This window comes from Ammodytes marinus, assembly GCF_949987685.1.
Source record: "Ammodytes marinus genome assembly, chromosome: 11".
Lineage (NCBI taxonomy): Eukaryota > Metazoa > Chordata > Actinopteri > Uranoscopiformes > Ammodytidae > Ammodytes > Ammodytes marinus.
The window spans coordinates 21,933,276-21,953,525 of record NC_137215.1 but is presented as its reverse complement, the minus strand read 5'-3'; the positions used below and the strand labels follow the sequence as shown (position 1 = coordinate 21,953,525).

The window sequence follows — 20,250 nt, the reverse complement described above, 5'->3', positions numbered from 1 at the left end:
CTGGCAGGGTCGAGCCCTCTCCAGCCACTGACATACAGCAGGTTGCATGTCCATGCCAGGGCTGACACAGACACATAAACAAACCAACAGACAAACTCATTCACCCACTCTGCAGGAGATGAACTGAATGCGTAGGTACATTCACTCAGACATTAGGACAGCAAGGGAAACCAACAACGTGTACACAATATCTGAGGATACAATCTCACTCTCTCTCCAACGCTAATACAACAACGCATACGCCTGTAAATCGGAGCAACTTCTGGAACGGTCTCATCCACAACACATGGAGTCCATCACTTCCTCTCTAACTCTCCCTTTCCTATAGTAAACACTCATCTGTGTACGATTAGGAGGGCAAGCAGCCGTCTCCGACTTGCGCACACACAGACAGACAGACACACACACACACACAAACTGTCGTGTCTTCACTCACACACATACAGTACGTATAAACACACACATCTGCTTAGGCCTAATTGCTACTTAGGCCTCTCATCATCGTGCGCTTTACTCACTCAAATTGCTGTGCTTACGCCTACGACAAGGTGCTTGTATTCACTCTCACATTATATAAAATAAATTTAAATTATATAAAAAACACCCAAAAAGCTCTAGTCACCAAACTTATGCCGACTAGATCAGTACTTAATTCAGTGCGCGCAGAGGGGCTGCCGGAACCCAGCTGTAACCAACACATCAGTGGGTAAAAAAAATCATAAGATGAAGTGAACATGCTGCTTATAGGTTGTATTGAATCACTCATCTGTGAGCATTACCGTGTTGCTAATAGCTGTAAGTTAATGTGAGCTAAAAATTATTTTATCATCAATCATCAATAATTTCTTCAATTTTTTACAATGTTTCCATATACTTCTCTCTCCATTTGTTAAGGTCCAGGCCATCAAGAAGAGTAAATACAGATTCAACAGGATTTGTTTTCTTGAGAATGAATGCCACATGTGCAGGAACTCAGAGTCACGGCTCAGCAAAACAGTTAAGACCAGTAAGTGTGAGTTAGAGTTAGAGTGTGTGTATGTGTATGTATATGTGTGTGTGTGCGTCTAAATAATTGCATGTATGTGCTTCAACTCTGTCAGGAAACAATGATTGGATGTGGAAGGAATAATGTCTGGCTTCCTTCCAGTCATGGTACGACAGGAAATGCATACATCCTTAAACAAACAAAGCCATTCGCCTCCAGGACATAATACTGTCTAATGGTAGCAACATTTTGGCAGGCTAATTCAACTTGCTACACTTACACTCACACACACACTTACACACACACACACACACACTCCTATCTACTGGCCCAGAGCCATGCTGACAGTATTCCACATTCTGTCCCCTAGGTAACGCTTTTTAATGGATTAATAAATGAATACCTCCTCCACAAATACTAAATGACTGCAGCTTCCCAGGTAGCAGCACAGTGGGCACATAATGGCACGGCATCAGATTGTGCCATCACCACACGAACAATGTGTTTCCCATTTCTTTATGAAAGCCACAGTGGGGCCACAATGGGGGATATCTGGGGCTTCTGGGAAGACAGCAGGACTGGAGTTAACCAGAAGCTTGACGAGCAAGAAAATAAAATCAGCAGAGTTTATTACCGTGGGCCGGAGAGTGGCTGTCACACTAATGAGTCTTACTAAGGGCAAGATAATGAAGTCAAATTTGTTTGAGTGGAACGAGACTTGGAAGGCAATTCCAGTCTCTGGTATTTACGCGATAAAGCAAAAAAGAGCTTATTTTTAAAGGGCCGGTAACTGAAAGACCTCTGGAATATCTCTATGTCGCACACAAAAACGTGTGAATGAATGAATTCTGCATTTTATGGCCTAAACCAAACCCTGTCAAAATGAATATATACAGTGTTGTTACAGTCTAGAGTCATTTCTCTAGAGCACTCCCTGAGGTGGAGATGTCAGGGTGAATTACAATGAATGGGCTCACCTTTAAGAGTAATTAACTCAACCTTAATTCACTCGGTGTGCACTGTGTTACAATACTCCACATTCAGTCAAGTGTTCAACCTGGAAAGTCCATCAGCAACCCAACAGACAGCGGAGAGTTGTTTGCTCAGCTCCGCACACCTTTTCATTTCTCTTTTTTTATTTAGATGTTTTTCCCCCTACAGCTCTTGAACCCGATCCAAAAAAAAAAAAACGGTACAGTTACGAACCTGAGCTGAAGCTGTGCACACAAAAAAACCCACGTTCACTTTTAATAGAGCTCGTGTTAGGGCACTAGGAAAGAATCTGCCACACTCTGCCCAATCTGACAGCTTTTATTATTTATTAATTACACTTTACTTTTTACAAGCTGGAGAATTCAGTAATTTACAGAGGCTTGCTGGCAGGAGGGTGGAGGTGGAGGAGGAAGAGGAGGGGGTTGTTTTTCCAGCCCTGAGGGACAAAAGGCCCTCTCAGGTTAGTGGGAATGTCCAGCGCTTTTGCATCCCGACTAGACTTTATTTTCTCCCCTTTAACTTTTATATAAAAAGGTGGGAGGAACGTAGGTGTGTTTAAGCATTGTATAACATTATTTACTGTATTATAAAATTCATTTTTAAACTTTATGAAGCTATACTTGGTTACAGTTTTGGTTTCCCATTCCTATTTATAACTAGACAGTACTTCTCATTCACTGCATTAACTGCTGTACTTTTCGCTTTCTTTGGTAGAGTTTGTAATTACAGCAAACATTCAAAGAATAACAGCTGTTTAATCATTATAATTATTTGTTTAGGAGGTGACAGACCGTGAGATAAAACTGTTGTGGTATAAAGACTGCAACTTCAACAATTACAGAAATATATATTTAAACTGGAACACGACTAATGTTTATCCATTATTATTGTCAAATAATATGTCAATGATAACTGGACTATTTATTCTGTATTATTTGGTCCAACAAATAAGAAATGAGTGCAAAAAAACTTAGAAGTGCTTGTTTTATCTCGGAACAAAAACATACAAAGAAATCAAATTTGAACAATATAAAATATAGAAAGCCAGCAGGGCGTTGGAGCGTGTGCAGCGGTAGCCTACAGTAGGTGGGGAACAATAATCATGCAGTACCTCGCTCTCACTACATTCGCTGGGGTCATCACCATGAATGGCCATCTGGTAGCGGGCGTACAGCGCCACCGACTGCTGGTAGGTCGCTGTGAATTGAGGGTCCTCAAAGTTGACTGGCACTAGCCTCACCTTCAAGCACAGGGTGTGAAGGGGGAAGGAGCAATAAGGTGGAGGGAGGTTTTATAAAGGGTTGACAAGGAAGGTAAATAGAAAATGTATTTATAAAAAAAATAAAAATAAAAAACAGAAGGAGAGGAAGCATGGGTGCATGCTTCAACAATAGAGGTTTGAAACAGTGTTACACAAGAGCTTTGGCATGTTAGGGTTCACATCAGTCTCCTAGTCCTCAAGGCAAGCTGCTAACACACAGCGGGTCTGTTTTCAGTTTGAGACTTGATTTAGTGATTGTATCAGATTGTTGCGCAAAAACAGCAAATTAATGCAAGTAAACCCTGGGATTCAAGGAGACTGAAAATGCGTTTATAACATAACAAGATGTCAGGCAACTTGAAGGTGAGGCTAGTGCACTGCCCGGCTTTTACCACAGATCTCTGCTGATTGAAGACTGAACACAGTGTCCTTGCGGGTAAGGTGTGGTGAAGCGGGAATCTGAAATTTTGTGTGACTGGATCTTCACAGCTAGACGCATAAAGACTCATCCAACACTCCAGATTGCTCTAAACAAGGTTGAACAGACTGCACGCACAAAGGAAATTAAAATCTCATACGAACCGATTGATCCTAAATTGAAATGAGATTCCCATGTCAGACTTGGATAACTATGGTAAGGGGGATTGGGTGAGGGACGGAGACCGCGTTAATGTGTGAAGGTGGAGAGGGTTCAGCTGACAAACTGCCCCCCAAACCCAAACGGCTGAAGACAAACGACCCCGTCGGCCGACCGAGGGCCAATTCAGACACCTGGAGAAACACTGCTCTTAACCATGGCGTATGGAAACATTTTCCCCCTCCATTACCTCTGCCTTTGACACTCGCTTCTTTTACACATACACTCTCTTTAATGCCAACACTTTAAACCGCTTCTTTTTATTTTTTTTTTCATTCATACAGACATTTGGGGGTTTTCCCTTACTGCTTCAACTGCCTTTTCTATGTCTAGAGAGCGGTGTTGATGTGAATGGTGCAAATGTTAAGCTATGTTCATTATGATTTAAACAAAACATTTTTAAAGAAATAGAAAAGTCAAAAAATGTAAATAACACCTACTAGATTACAAGAAGAAACTTCATAATGATTTGCTGTTCGTCTATTATTAAACGCTAATTTAAAAACAGATATTTTACAACAACTACTACCTGTGTTGCATTTTATTTTTTAAATATAAAATTACATCCAGCACTGCCATCAAGAAATTGTTGAATCAATAATATATCCATTATATGATACAAATCTACAAAAAAAGAGACCAAGACAACAAACCAATGAGAGATAAGAGCAAGATAAAAGCAGTATAAAATCCTTTTGATGACCTCTGTAGGTATCCAAACTTGTGGACCCTTCTCCCTCCCTCCCTCCCTCCCTGGGCACCCCTAGAGCAGGTTGACCTACGCCCCCCACCCTCTGACCTGGCTTTCGGAGGGTTTGTCAGGAGGGTCCTTGTGAATGGCCATCTGGTAGAGTTTGTACACCTGGTAGGAGGCGTCGAAAGAGGCTTTGAACTGCGGGCTAGGGGGATTGGAGCGCACTAGCCTCACCTTCAAAAAGAATACGTGCAGACAAAGGTTAACATCAAAATGAGAAAAGTACTGGTGAAGAGCATAAGTGGTGATTCACATCATTTGAAAAAGGGGAGACACACATTGTCACAAATCAAAGAGAGAGAACGGTGTGAAAAAAAGGAGAGAGAAGAAGACAGAGACACACATACACACACACTCTTCTGGCTGGGTGACACACCTATTAACAATTTAAATAGACAGTTCAAATGGAAAACCGTACTGTTTGGAGAATTGTGTTATTTTTCTTTAGTAAATGTTTTCAGCGATAGAATCTGTGGCTCACCAATACAAAAAGAGGGTGTGTTATGTCTATCTCCATCCCGACACACAAAATGGCAGGTGTAACTCAAAAAAACTAAGCATGCTACTTTTGATGTGATAATAAACTCATAAAATCACATAGAGGTCCTCTAAAAGAATAAATAAAGCCTATTAAGTACTTATATCATTAACCCATTTCCAGTGCTTCACCATGTATTCTTGCTTATACCCAATAGGAATAAGGTATTAAGAGTGTGCAGAGACTTTTAACCACGTATGAATGAACAGGATTTTTCAGATTAAGGTAAACTAATAAGGGTTTTGATTTGGTTTAGTGTGCCATGAAGTTGCTTTTTAATATTGCCGTAATTGTTTTTGCTGCTTTTTGATGACTTGCTTCAAGTCTATATTTGTTCCTGGTAGAGCAACGTCGATGTGAAGAGTGTTATATATAAGTGAGCCAAATGTTAGCTAATTGCAGATACAGCAGGAAATATAAGTATGCATCTTTTCAAATTATTTTGATAAAGAAAATCTAAGGGGTAAATATCACATTTTAATTTGTTTTAATGTGCATTAGTGCATCTCCAATGATATCATCATCAGAAATACTGCATCAAGCCTGTAACAGGCTATAGTGTCTATCTGCTGTATGCTCTTATTAAATTATGATGAGCAGGACGCTACATTTAAAGCAGTCCTATTTAAGATATACCAGCCCAAATTAAAAAAATAAAATTGTGCAAAAGTTAGCAAATAAATGATCAAATATAATCATGTATTGATACAAAGACGTAATATTTTTTTTTTAAATGTATCAATGCAATAAATAATTTTTAACAGGGTGAATCACGAAAGGCCTTCAATAGAAAGACACACAAGCTAGAAGAAGAATTCTACCTTCACATTCCCCAGCCCAAATTTAATTAAGGGTCTCTTGGTTTTGAAGCTTTTGTTGGCCACAGAGGCTGTGCCATAAGAATCCCCTGGACGGACAGGATAGAGGAATTGAACCTGGGGGTTTGTTTGAGTTGGACCTAAGTGGGTTTCTCTCATATGACCACTTGGCATCTACATCCTTTAGCCAAACAGAGACGTTGGGGCCGCTTACATAAAAGGACAAGGCTGAAGATTGGCCTTTTTAATTTTGTTCTGAATCCACACATATGTTTGGATAAGCTGCGATCCTTCCTGTGAGCCAACACCGCAGCAGATAGTACACAGCGTGGAAATGAAATTGAACACCAACAGTCTCATACTGGTCTGCTTTAAGAATGTTCAAATAAAGCCACATAATAGCAGCAGCATGTGTATAACTTCATTAAAATTAAAGATAATGTTACTCTAAACCTGCATCTTCAAGACTTTTTCTTCAGCATACCATTTTGAGGTAAAAAGTGATTGATGCGCCATTGCATGTTAGCGATAGGAGATTAGGAAGAAAAACGCTATGGACATATAAGAAAAGTGTGGACAAGGCTCGTAAGGGGAATAGTCGGTGAAGAGTTCCATACTTTCCTGAGGCGCCTGAGGGGCTCCGATTCACGTTGTCACACTGACCCCTGGTGGTGGCCAATAGAACAACAGCTGTATTGAATGCCAGGAAAGGAGGGCACAAACGGTGCATTTGAACTTCTTGTTCCCGTCATTGTGACTTATCTCTTTGCAAGGCATTTGAAATGACTTAAATAGGAATAAGTTCTTTATAAAAGGTAATGGATGCCAGATAGAAATGTCAACTCAGCAGTTTCAAAGTAAGCAAAGGTGAACTATGAAAAATATCAAGAGAAACTTACTCGCCAAATTTCTGTTCCCTGTTTGTAATTATTTTATTTTGGAGTATTCCCATCAGTCAAGAAGTGTGATATGTAGAACAGATGTGTTTATCATGAAACTGAATTGGACTGCATTTAAAAAATACTCTAAAGTAGGTGTGGAAAAACTCTTCAAGCCCGCAGCTCAGTCAACAGTATGGAAGCACGAGGCTTGGTAGTAGATAGATTCACTTAACCGCTTATCATCCAAATTGTCCTTTAGCCACAAATCTGATGCAGCTTGGCCACATGTAAACAGCTAAATGGGTCAAATGGAGGCATCTCTTCAATTATCTCCCTTGTAAAACATAATTAACCTTCCTTTGCAAAGGGATGACCTTGAATTCAAGCCCACTTAGTGCAATTGAACGTTAATTGCAGGCAAACCAGATTTAATCCAATTGGAAAGAGCTGACTGGGAAAGGGGTCTTGCCGGTCGGTCTAGTCTCATGGGGTACATACATAGACTAGAGACAGGCACACAGCATGGTTCGTCACCGCATCTGGCTCAAATCTTGGTCAAGAGAGAGAGAGAGAATGACGTTACACTACCAACCTCAGCTTGAGGGCCTTTGCCAAGGATCTTTCTACATCAAAAGTTCATTTCCATGTCCTCTCCCATAGCAACTGAGATTGGAACTGTGGTTTTAATGTCATCAGTAGGGTAACGCGACCCAGTTTGTGTGGTGTGCCTGTCATTTTGGTTGGATTTGTACTGGGGAAGAAGTGGTTTGTTCCACTCGGCTCTGGCCAGCTATCCCCATCCGCACACATAAACACATGGTGAAGTCACTGGAGCTTGGGAAAAAGGGCTGTTACCAAACTAAACAAAATCCAAATATTATGGAGAAAGAAAGCCCAACCAGAAACACTATTTCTCAAATGATAGATGGGAATCATCACAATATGCTAATGTTTATTCCAAGTCACATGTTAAAAAAAAAAAAAAAAAAAAAAAAAAAAAAGTACATACTCTATATTTCTGCTCACCTCAAGGCCATGAGAAGCGTCGTCAGGCAATGACTCATTGATGAAATCTTCCAGCGGTTTGGGTTGGTTAGGCGTGGGTGGGCTGGGAGAGACAATAGAGGGGACCCCATCAGGGTGCTGTCTGGTCTGCTCCTTCTGAAGACGTCGCTCCTTCCTCAAGTCTTTGGCCTTCCGACACGGCGGCCGGCTGGCATCAGCTCCCACGCCTGTACGCACGTAGAAAAGAGAGAGAGAAGAAGAAGGGGAGGAGAGGAGAACAACTGTCAAACGAAAACATAATTCTTAAAATTATTTTCATCAAAAGACATGGCGTAGCATTTACAAAGTTTTAAGGGAGGGTGGGTTTGTTTACATTCACAGAGCCTGCAGTTAGTTTACAAAACATATTTTCTCTACGTGCAATTCTTGGTAATTCAATAATCATAAATCTAAACTAGATTGTTATGGAGGCACCTGGAACCAAATGTAAGGCTAGAATATGTTTATAAACAAAACCATGGGCCCTGTTACTCCAAACAACGAAAGTGAAACAGTGACTTTTCGGTTAGCTTTCTACCTTCAAACAGTGTTCCAGGGATACAATTTTCATTTGCGGAAAGTTTGTTTATTCAGTTATGAGAATATAACTTAGAAAATGTTCACTTCTCCGACACACCCAGAGACACACAGTGCACCTTTAATCGCTCCTTTTGCATGTGGATGACTAGTTTTGCAGTTATGCCGCCTTCAGAATAAGAGTCTCGTTTGAAGCTGCTGGTATTGATGAGTCTCAATTTTTGGGGGGGGGGAATTTTGTAAGTGTTGGACCATGTTTCCAATAGATTTGTTCCGGCAATTTTGGGAAAATGGGCTGCCACGTTTACTTCAGTGTACCCCACTCCCTAAGAAGCCACTTTATATGGAAGTCATTTACTTGTTTCCCTGCCTCAATATCGTTACCACTACATCTTTGCTTAGGAGGCTTTGAAACAATATGGCCTGTGTTAGTTCAGCTCAAGCGGTTAGCAGCTGGCTGGTGTGTATTTTTTTTTAAAGGAACAGAAGGAGAAGATATAAAGAATCCAAGGGTGTTTTTTTACCCAATATTGACACTGAAACGATATGGTTGTTACTAACAAAACACAAACCCACACACAAATACACCACTTCTCCTTTCTCAACAATACTAACTGGAACATTCTCTGAAGCAACTCAAATCTCTCCCCGTTTCCCTCTCTCTGTCCCCCTCTTCATCCTTCTGCTCCTCCTCCTCCTCCACCTCCACCACAACCTCCTGGGCTCCTGCCAAGCCCTCTAGCTCTCCGGGCATCCCATGTCAACAGTTTACACGCCCACATCCTGTTTGGAGCAATAAGGAAACGAGAGCCATTTCCTGCTTGTCTTATTGCCAGCCGCCACCATCGGCTCGCTTACCATATTTCGCCTATGTCACGCGGAAAGAGAGGGACGCCTTGCTCCTCTCAAAGGGGGAGAGGGAAACTCTGGCACTGGTCAAGGTTCACTGGCGGCGCTCGCTTCGGCCGACTCAAGCTACTGATTCTACTGTGAGATACTGTAGAGAGCCTCTGCACTGTGACTAGTACAAACGGTCCAAGGCAGGAAGTGTATGTAGATTCTAGGCCTATTTATCTGTATGTATGTGGTAAACTAAAGAGTTGAGGACTACAACAGAGGCAATTATAACCTATCTACATTTCAATCCAGCTGTGACCTTTGCGTCCCTAACCACTCTCTTCCTTGTTCCACATTATCATAAGAATCCAAGTTGTCAAAATAGCTACGAGGAACTTTCCGTTTTTTAAAGGTTAGCTCTGTTGATATTTAGCAGCACCTAAGGACATAAGCGGTAGTGTTTTTATGACACCAGCGCCCAAGCGCGTGCCAGTGGCGCGTGCATTTGTTTAGGTAGCGACTAGTGAAAGAGACCACAGGATGCACTGTGATGAGGTTATGTATTTATATGTGATATATGACAGATTAATAATGGCAATATGACAATGGTGAAGCAGATTAGACTTTGATTTAGTACTGTTGAGGACACACACACATGCCGTTTCGGTCTGTCTGCAGTAAATCGTTTTGTCAGAGTTCCCGGGAGATCTGACCCGTGCAAAGGCATTAATAAAACCTATATAAAAATAGCGTTATTTTCACTGATGGTCTGGTTTTCTGTTACAGGTCATTTATGAGCATTAGAGGAAAATGAGGCTGTTCATCAGCTCCTTGTATCATGCCAATGTCCATGTTTACAGTATTGATCAAAGGTCTGAGTCAAGTAATTCCACTAGCATGGCCTCTGACATTAATATACAGCCCTTAGAGTTATAATGTGGTCAAATGGTCTCCTATGTCAGAATCAACACTGCAAGGTCTACGCTACACAGAGCGGTCGAACACACAACAAGGATTAAGAGTCACTCGGCACTATGTCCAGTTCATCACGCTGACTCAACCACAAACACATCAATCCTTATCCACCATCACTCTGTCCATGTGCCTCTTTTCACATCTAATTACACTCTCACCAGACACACACACACACACACTTTCTCTCTCTCCGTCTCACACACACACTTTCTCTCTCTCCGTCTCACACACACACACTTTCTCTCTCTGTGTATCACTCACACACACACACACTTTTTCTCTCCGTCACACACAAACACTTTCTCTCTCTGTCTCACATAGACACAGGTACTCCCATGCAGCCGTGGCAAAGATAAAAGTCTGACAGATCAGTTCCTGTGGAAGACAGATGCTCCCACTCCAGCAGTTAGCACTTCATAAAAGCTGTGACACTCTCCCTCCCCGCTTCCCCACACACACACACACACACACACACACACACACACAGAGGACCCTCAAATTCAGCGTTAACTGTCTAGAATTGTGACATACTGCTTTCTTGCATGTAAACATGTAATGACACAAATGAATCTTCTGTGGGAGGACGGGTGCGGTTAAATGCGAGCAAGCAGCCACTGAAATATTAACATGGTGGGGTGCGGTGTCAACAAGTGCACTCTGGGAAGCCGTACTGTGCGCCACTTTAAAATGTAAAACACGCTCTCCTGCTTACTGCTTCTTCAAACAAACTACCGTAATTTGGGCCATCCACCATCAACACTTTGAAAGTGGAGTTAGAGATTCTGGAGAATGCTTGTTGCAAAAATCCCTTTTTGTCCGAATCAGAGCTGTACGTTTTGTGTATGCTCTGGAAAAAATCCAGTGTTAATACACAGCCTTGGCTCTGTAAACAGGCATGTTGTGTGGGCCCCCTTTGTTTACATAACTGTTTACAGAGCCTAGGCTGTATATTAACACTGGATTGTTTTCAGCGCACACACAGTACCTACAGGTAGTGGATCTGCACAGGAGCACTATTCTCTGATGGTAATCAATTAATATTTCAAAATAAGTCCCTCTAGAGCATTCAAAACGGTTTCAGCTCACATTTCAGTGCCTGAACTTCCTGAAACACTGTGTTCTCAATTGATAAAACATACTTAATTTTGAACTGGAAAATAAACACGTGTGGATGTTTTACTAGCTGTGAATCCCCAAAAAGCAGATCCTAGCACAGCTTGGCAAAACACAACATTCCATATGTCTTGCTGTACCTCTGCCTTCTGCATACGCTATATGGCAGATGGGGAGACATGTTTTCTCAAGCTAGAACTGGAAACAACCCAAAGCTATAAAGAGCTGTAGTCATAAAGCTAGAGGAAAGATATGTCCAGGTGTTTTCTGTTGGAGGTAAATAAGGGGGGAGTGGAGAATCACCGGGCCTACATAGTAAATCCTCCTCGCTTCCTCCTGAAAAGGCTCGTTATTCCCCCTGACAGTGTCAGCAAAAAAGGCTGTGGTGCCGAAGAAACTGAAGGTTGTCTTTGTATGTTATTTTGCCTCTGTATATTTTTTTTGTCTGCATTCTGGATCAACCTGTGCCAAAACCAAGCTTTCCTGCTCCGATGTGCGTCCTTGCCTTTTGATTAGTGGGCATGGGGCCTGTTCTCATTACATGATTTAGTTTGGTTGAGGCCTGGAAGCCTCTGGAAACCTCTGGAAACATGGTCTAAAATAGTAACAATCAATATATTATATCAAAGTTGGGTGTCTTAATAAGCTAAAATCTGATTGAAAATGAATGTTCATAAATTTTATAAAACTTAAGTCAAAAAAACAAAACAAAAAATCATTGTCTTTATAGAACGTTCGGGCAGAGAACTGCCGTGATTGGTTTCAAAATACTTACCGTGTAATAAGAACCAGAGAAAAGCCTGCCTCATTTAAACTGAATTTCTGTAAAGTGTATCAAACTTAAATGACAATATCTTTCATTTGGATTGATAAATAGGCCTAACTTTTTCCAGATGCTTACTATCATGCAACTGAAATGACATAGTGAGAAACATTTTGTGGATTTTGGTTTACAGGGGCTTTAACAGCTGTTAGAAGTGCTTCCTGTGTATAATTGGGGTTTATTATCTCTGCACTATGAATGTTATTTATTCATTACTGTGAGATGGCTGTGAGAATATCCTGTACTGTAGACTAAGGAGGAGAACATGAGAGATAAGCCAAAACCAGACACACTGCTGAAAACACAGAGCATCAGCCTCATTCAGCAGGCTGCCACACAGCAGAGGCCATTGCAAGGTGAACAGTGACCCCCTCTGGCACACAATGGGGCTTCACCAGGGCATCCAAAGTTACAGCAACAGCATAGAGATGCAGATACATGTATTGTACAAGTCAGGGTGGAAATAACCAAAAGCCAGACTTTATTTAGGAGAATGTATTGATGCTATTCAACTCGTTTCTTAAAGCGGATCAGTCATCATTCAGGAGTGCCCTATAAATCACAAGTTAGGTGACTATTTGCATATTTAAGTGACAATTAAGTTGTTAGAATCACCCAATGAAAAAAAATGAAAAGTACGCTTTGAGACAGCTCCAATTAAATAGTTATAGCAACACGATTTTGATCTACATGATTGAAGTGTGTAAAACTACGTTAAATAAAAATTCAATCTATCAATGGCGAGACGCTAGAAGCATCTTAAGTGTAACACTAGAGCTCTGAGTAATAATCTGCCACTTAACAACTCTAATGATAATATTTGACATAAGTAGTTTGAAAAATCCTATTAAGACTGAATGATCACTTAGTCACCACTTCATTATTCAGTATGACATTACTACTAAACAGCTGAGTGGTGTACACAGCTGCTCTATTGTCACTTTCATACTTGAGCTGCATGAATCATTATGTAGCATAATGCATCCAGACTCAAGCAGGGTTGCAATTAGCGATAGCCGTCATTATTGATTGGTTAATTTATGTATATTTCTTCTATTTGATAGGGACAGAGCACGTTAATTAACATCAGTATCGAAAATACAAGACGTTAACATGCTCATTTATATCCCTAGTCCCTAGGTAGGACGACAATAAACAAATTCAAAATGTACACATACACAAGTAGAAAAGAGAAATACATTGTATAACATCTCAGGTTAAAAGTGATTATATTTTACCACCTAATGGTTTTATCTATAAAAAAAAATTAACAAAAAAAGTCAAAAATGCATGTTTTTACATCCCACAGCCAGAAGAGATTTGTTCAAGTTTCTCGTCTAATACGACCAGCAGTCCAAAACCCAAATATATTCAATTTACTATATAATTCAATAATAAATAAAAAGATCACAACGGCAATCAGAAACCAGCAAGTATTTGGCATTTTGCTTGAAAAATAGCAACAACAAAAAACAAGTTCTAGGTGATGTGTTGCATAATAATGAGAAGTGAAATACATTTCTAATACGTGACTAGCATTTTATTGCGGTATATTCAGGGAAAACAACCCTACTTTGCTTTTTTTCTTACCTGGTTTAGGAGCCGTGGCCGTTGTTCTTTCATCGGGGACAGTCACTGGATCCATCCTGGAGGTTTCTGAGCAGGTAGGTGATCCATCAGCCTCCTCCGTCTGAACCTCAGTGACAACAGGACACTTCACCTCCGACTGACAGACTTTACTGGGCTCCCGTGGACCTGCTTCTTCACACACCGAGTCCATTGGCCCCTCTACAAGGCACAAAATCAATACTGCTTAAGACAGATAATCTGCACTACAAAGCCACGGTACTAGCACTGTTTTAGGTTTGTGTCCTTCTCTAATTTCAGTTTCAACCATGATGCACTCTGACAAACAACGCAGTCCAATGGGGTCAACTGCTGACTTTTTTTGTATGCCTACCAGCACAGATAAGTGTATCAGACAAGACAGTACACCAGTACTAATCCTTAATATACAAAAAATAAATACACTCTCACCATCATCCTGTCCCTTTGGTAATTCCCCGTTGGAAATAAATTTGTTAATCTTCTTCAGGATTTTCTTGTGGGATTTGGAAGGCTGGAATTTCAGTGCATGACATCTTGACAGAGAGCATGAAGGTAAAGGTTTGGTTAGAAAAACGTTCATTTGCATGCATATTGATCCATGGGGGGTTTTTTTAATAGATGATTCCCTGTATCTATCAAACTTAACAATGTGTCATCAAAGTGTTTCTGAAGCATTATTACCTGATGGGAAACTGCGGACAGCATGTCTTCTTCATTATAGGCTTATACACATATTTCCCACTTCTGAAAAAGGAAAGAATGGAAACCTTGAAGATTATTGCCAAATGTTCTTTTAACATATTAATGATAAAAAATTAATTCAGGTCTACAGCTACTGACCTTCTCCATCCTCGGTCTATGAGCTCTTGGTAATCCTGCACAGTCATGGTGTGAGACCACATCCCTGTAGGAAACAAAAGGAACATCAGAACATTAAAAGATCAATACTAGACTTTTCAAATGGAAAATACATCCATCAAAACATGCTTTCTAATCCTTCAAGGAAAGATCATTTTCATTTTCATTTAACTTTTATTTATCCTCGAGAGACCAATTGAGGGGTGACCCTCATTTTCAATGACGTCGAGTCAAAACAAATTCAAAACAACAATACAAACAAAATATTCAATGCAAAAACATCAAATACACAACAAGTGAAGAGAAGAAAAAACAAAACGATTGAAACATTTACAGAGTGGGGAAGAGTGGCAGCAATTAAAAGGCATAAAGTACAATATAGTCTAATTAAAACAGTTACAAGTATAGTTTGGCAGATCCAAGATAGTCTGTTTAAATTGGCCAAAGGATATGAATGTATTTAGTTTAATTTTTAGCTGTAAGTTGTTACAGGAGTCAGGTGCACTGAAGCTAAAAGCTGTCTTTCCCAGCTCAGACCGGGCTTGTGGGACATAAAGCATAAGCATGTCAGTGGAGCGGGTCTGATAAAGCCCATCTGAAACAAGCAGCATTTCTGTTAAATAACGAGGAAGCTTCCCAGTCAAGGCTTTGTAAATAAAAACATGCCAATGTGCATCACGTCTCTCTTTAAGGGAGGGCCACCCAACCTTCTCATATAAAAGACAATGGTGTGTGTCATAAGCATCTCCTGTGATGAACCTTAAAGCAGAGTGAAAAACTGAGTCTAGGAGTTTTAGACATGAATGTGATGCATGCCGGTAGACCACATCACCGTAATCAAGGACAGACATAAAAACTGCCTCAATAATCCTTTTCCTACTGAACAACGGGAAGGTGGCTTTATTCCTATAAAAATATCCAATCTTTTGTCGCAGACGACAGACAAGATTTTTTATGTGAAATGTAAAAGAGAGTTTTTCATCTATCCAGATGCCAAGATATTTATATTCAGTGACTCTTTCAATATGAGATCCATTATTTGTGTGAATAATAAGATCATTAAAATGTATAGTTTTTGCTCTGGAGAAACACATATATTTGGTTTTGTCTGTATTAAGAACAAGCCTGAGGTCCACTAGACAATCCTGCTGGGCGTGACAGTTTTTTAGCGATGAAACAATGTTATTTATATAAATTGTGAAAAGAACTGGACCTAAAATTGAGCCCTGTGGGACACCATTTGTAACAGTTAAAAACTCAGACTGGTATCTTCCCAGTTTAACTGACTGCTGTCTATCAGAGAGATAATCCCTAAACCAGCTACATGCAGACTGATCAAAGCCAATGTCATGCAGCCTCTGTAAAAGCAAATGGTGGTCAACAGTATCAAAGGCCTTTGAAAGATCAATAAAAAGTGCTGCATAGTGCTTTTTCTTGTCTAATGCTGTAACAATGTTGTCTACAACCAAAGTCACAGCAGAGACAGTACTGTGACCTGCCCTAAAACCAGATTGGAATGGGCTCAAAATGGAAGCACTAGTTAGAAATGTTTTTAACTGATTATTAATAAGTGATTCTAGAATTTTTGCGAGGCATGGGAGTTTGGAAATTGGCCTGTAGTTATTAAGATTATTTTTGTCACCACCTTTATGTAAAGGAATTACATGAGCAATAGAAACAAGCATAAAAGGTTGTTGAATTAGCCTGCTTTTTTAACACCAATAAATAAGGCTCAATTAAAGCATAGATTTGTTTGGCCAGTAATCGGAGTAAGAAATGCTTGGTGAAGAAGCTGCTCACAAAGACTGGTGGGAGGTCCACATTTTTGTTTCAGCTTAAATCAGAGTGTCCTTTAAAGAGCATTCCCACAGTGTTTTAACTCCCCAATGGTAACATACAACATGTATTATTTGTATCCACAGCAGCTTGGAAACTACTTCCCAGAGCTGAGATCTGAGCTCCCCCTTCCAACTCCTGACCTTCTCGTCTGCGATCATATACACAAAGCTTACACGCCAATAACTAAAGTCTCTATGACAAGATCCCTATCGGTTTTCATCTGAAACAACCAAGGGAATTCACTGTATGTCAGTTCACACAACACACACTACGTTTATAATGCTGTATGTCCCAGGAGAATGGTGGTTAGGCTTAGTCCACAGAGACAACACACACAGTGCGAGCCAACACTGAAGCAGTAAATGACTAGAGTCCGTTGTAAGGCCTGCAGATACAGCAGGAAGACTGCAGGGTCTCTTTGTAATAAATGGTCATCTGCAAAGGACAGGTATTATCAATACTGGATCTCCAGTCAAGGGGGCTTGTAAATACATGTCAGTACAAATAAAGCAGATCATTATGGGGGATTTTAAAGGTTAAAGCCACATTTATTAGGTTAAGAGTAAAGCTGAAAAAACCGGAGCATGCAAAACAGCAGGAAACAGCTTACAGAATTGAGGAGACCACCTCGTTAAGGAGTTTTCAGTAATAACATTGCATGAGAAAATGTACACCATACAACAGTACAATAGTTCTCTTTAATTTAAGATCATTGGGGAGTTCCAAATACTAATACAACAAATAATAAGTAATACATAGCACAAATGTATGGTCTCACTCTCAACATTCAGTTAGAAAGTAATCTCTGAGGGGGTTCTGCCCTATAACCCCATAGTATGTCCCACAATTCTCATGACCTCAGCAATTACAGAGCTGTCAAGTTGTCCAATACATTTGAGTCCAGTATATCCAATACACTTGAGTATGGAACACATATTTTTAGTATTCCATTTTCAAAAGCATTGAGTAGGTCCCAAATGGATAATTATTAAACAACTTGCAAGGGACCCAACCCTAAACACCTCCATTAAAATTGATTTACGGGAGGGACAGGGCCAACCAAATACCTACTACGATAAGAGCCTGATAACAAGTTAGGCAGGAAGTCAGAAGTTTTTAAAACACAACAGCTATAGAGTGCAAATGATTCATGTCATGTGAGCTGGACGGACGTGAGTGCAACAGCTGCCATCATGGCACAACAAAGGTGTCTTTCCAAAGTTCACACCTGATTCAGGTTTTCAGCCTCCACTGGCGCATGACAGACACAGTAACACAGAGGAGGGCAGATGTTGTGCTCTGTAGTGTGGGCTCACATTTTGAATGCATTTGTTTTGCATGCAACAACACCATTGATAGCAATCACTGCACACACAGAGGATAACAATATCTTATTGAGCACCTGCTTGGAAAAGTGTACAAAACAGCCGTAACACTGCTCATATAATATGATAATCACTCTGTTGATTTATAGACTGTGACACATCTTTTCCCAGGAAAATACGGGACTTACAGTAACAATGAAATGTGACACATTATGGAGAAATGATAGATTGAAAAACAGGCCGTTTGCTCCGGCCTGAAAATAATCACCTGGTACTTGAAATAATGGGTTCATTTCTCAAGTTGTACGTAATGCACTTTCATTTAACCTGTATCCTCACAACGAACCCATGAACTTTTAACATGGTTTGTGATTACATGATTTACACAGAAGCAACGTCTGTATGATGTAACATATTCAGAAAGATCAGGTTAGACAACAGCGCTCGTCTGCGGGCTGTGAGCACAATTGCCTATTGACTGCATTAGGAACTGCCTGAACCCTATTTATAGTCTTCTCAGCTCACCTCCACCGTCTCTCACACAAAATCCTTTCCCGGCGTCTTACAACGCTCTTTTTATAGCTCTGTATCAGAACCTGTAAAAATGCCTGCTTACATTAACCTTGGTTGCTCTTTTAATTACAGCCTCTCGACACAACATACAGTAGAACATCTTCGAGTACCTTTTAAGTTCTGCAGCTAAACTGTGCACTTTCACATTTAAAAAAAAATGCACAAACCGTCATGGCACATCCGTTTGATGGCTGTATTATTCATTTTAAACTGATGTGTAAACAAACACCCTTGTGGTAATTTGTGAAAAGGCATGTGAAGGGGTATGCTAAGTATATAGCAGTGGCATGACATATGAAAATCAGACATTTTGAGAGTTAGTAAATATAAAGATTAGCTGGCATAATTTAACACCCGGCTGTTTTTTTGCTCGTTTCTTTAGACTTTAAATAAATCAATTGAGGGTTATCTTGGAAAGGAGCCTACAGGATCAGGGAGAAAGGATTTCCAATCGCAGCTGAACATAGTTGCATCTCATCTTCTACTCTGAACAAAGACCAAAAACACCCAGCAGTCACTCCAACTCTTAACTACTAAAATTGGGAATGAGTCACTGATTGACCGCACAATTGTTTTTAATCTAAAATTGCTGACACAATGACAAAGCAACAGTTTTTTGGAGAAACACACAGTGCATGTAGTAAACGCTGTCCTCTCTTTCAGCCTGTTGTGTAAACTGTGAAGTGTCTCATATGTAGCACTCTACTCTGTTCCTATAATAATTAACAGTAGCCCAAACACATGAAAAACTGACACTAAAACGATATATTGTGGCTACTAGGCTAGTAAGCCATTCTCCAAATGATAATAAGAAGCTCATCATATACGATTTAGAGCATTTTGTTTTGAATATTATTTATTAAAACCCCTGTGCTCTCACTTCCCAGAAGAGCTGCTGAGCTCTCCACACCAAAATAGGTAGATTCACGACAGCACACCCTCTATCTCTATTTAACTGACACGTAAAGGCTTCCAATTCCTGTGTCGGAGCACTGACAGACCAAACGAGAGAGAGACAGCTGTACTATTGCTAGAGAAGACACCAGACTTGGTTCCTATCCTGCACTGCTAATTCACTTTCTGTTAGCTAGCTTGATGCTAGCATAACTTGTATCAAGTCCACTGCTAAGCTGCTAATGTTGTAGCGTTAGTTTTGAGTAAAACATCATTGCGTAACTGGAAAGTAATTCCATAACGCCAAGACAATATCATTTACTTATCACTAAACCCATTTAATTATACGAGAGTCAAGATTTGATTTGAGACTTAGGGTTGTAAGATGCTAAAGGCTAAAAACTGAGTTAATAACCAGTACACTGTCAAAATAACATTAGCTAGCTGGATTCGGACTAATGTGAGCATTCAGTAGGATGTATTAAACATGCAGTGTAAATAGAGCAGATACAACCATATTAACTGACAGTGCCAACATTAGCTAGCCCCCTTTAAAAACCGGTTACTTGTCCAGCATGTAGACGGAGCTAGGTCGTTAGCATAAAGTCAGTTCAACGATACCGACTAGCTGTTTCGTTGCCACTTGAATAGACACTTACCATGAGAAAAGTTTCCCTTTTCATTTTTACAGTACCCACAGCGGTATCCATCATCCCCGCCGAAGTATTCTACTATAGTGCAAGACTTGTTTGCCATCTTTAAAAAGGAAACAGATGACAGCTGAGTTTACCCCGGTGTCCGGGCAAGGACTGCTGGTTGGCAAACCCCGCCCACAGCCAACACGTCATCAGTGCTGCGTTTACGACAAGTGGGACATTTGAAAATATTCAACAACCACCCTCCTCCAAACTGGACATGTTTGTGTTGTAAATGTTGACTTGATTAGAATGTATGAAT

General features: G+C 40.3%; 1 protein-coding gene across 3 annotated transcripts in view; it reads right to left on the bottom strand.

Annotated features, from left to right (window-relative positions):
- The window catches only part of ate1 (arginyltransferase 1), a 56,082-nt gene extending 35,980 nt beyond the window's left edge, over nucleotides 1-20,102 (bottom strand). Inside the window, exons 1-7 of one of the 3 annotated variants that reach the window (XM_080037092.1) lie at nucleotides 19,953-20,102; nucleotides 14,645-14,708; nucleotides 14,486-14,548; nucleotides 14,234-14,337; nucleotides 13,787-13,984; nucleotides 7,894-8,099; nucleotides 4,676-4,804 (exon numbers count right to left, since the gene is read on the bottom strand). In XM_080037092.1, the coding sequence (XP_079893218.1) occupies nucleotides 4,676-4,804; nucleotides 7,894-8,099; nucleotides 13,787-13,984; nucleotides 14,234-14,337; nucleotides 14,486-14,548; nucleotides 14,645-14,708; nucleotides 19,953-20,049 (861 nt within the window). In that variant the 5' untranslated portion in view covers nucleotides 20,050-20,102. Of the gene's footprint in view, nucleotides 1-3,089; nucleotides 3,219-4,675; nucleotides 4,805-7,893; nucleotides 8,100-13,786; nucleotides 13,985-14,233; nucleotides 14,338-14,485; nucleotides 14,549-14,644; nucleotides 14,709-19,952 lie in introns of all 3 variants that reach the window. The other 2 variants (XM_080037093.1, XM_080037094.1) reach the window with 2 other exon arrangements.
- Nucleotides 20,103-20,250: the final 148 nt, after the last annotated feature.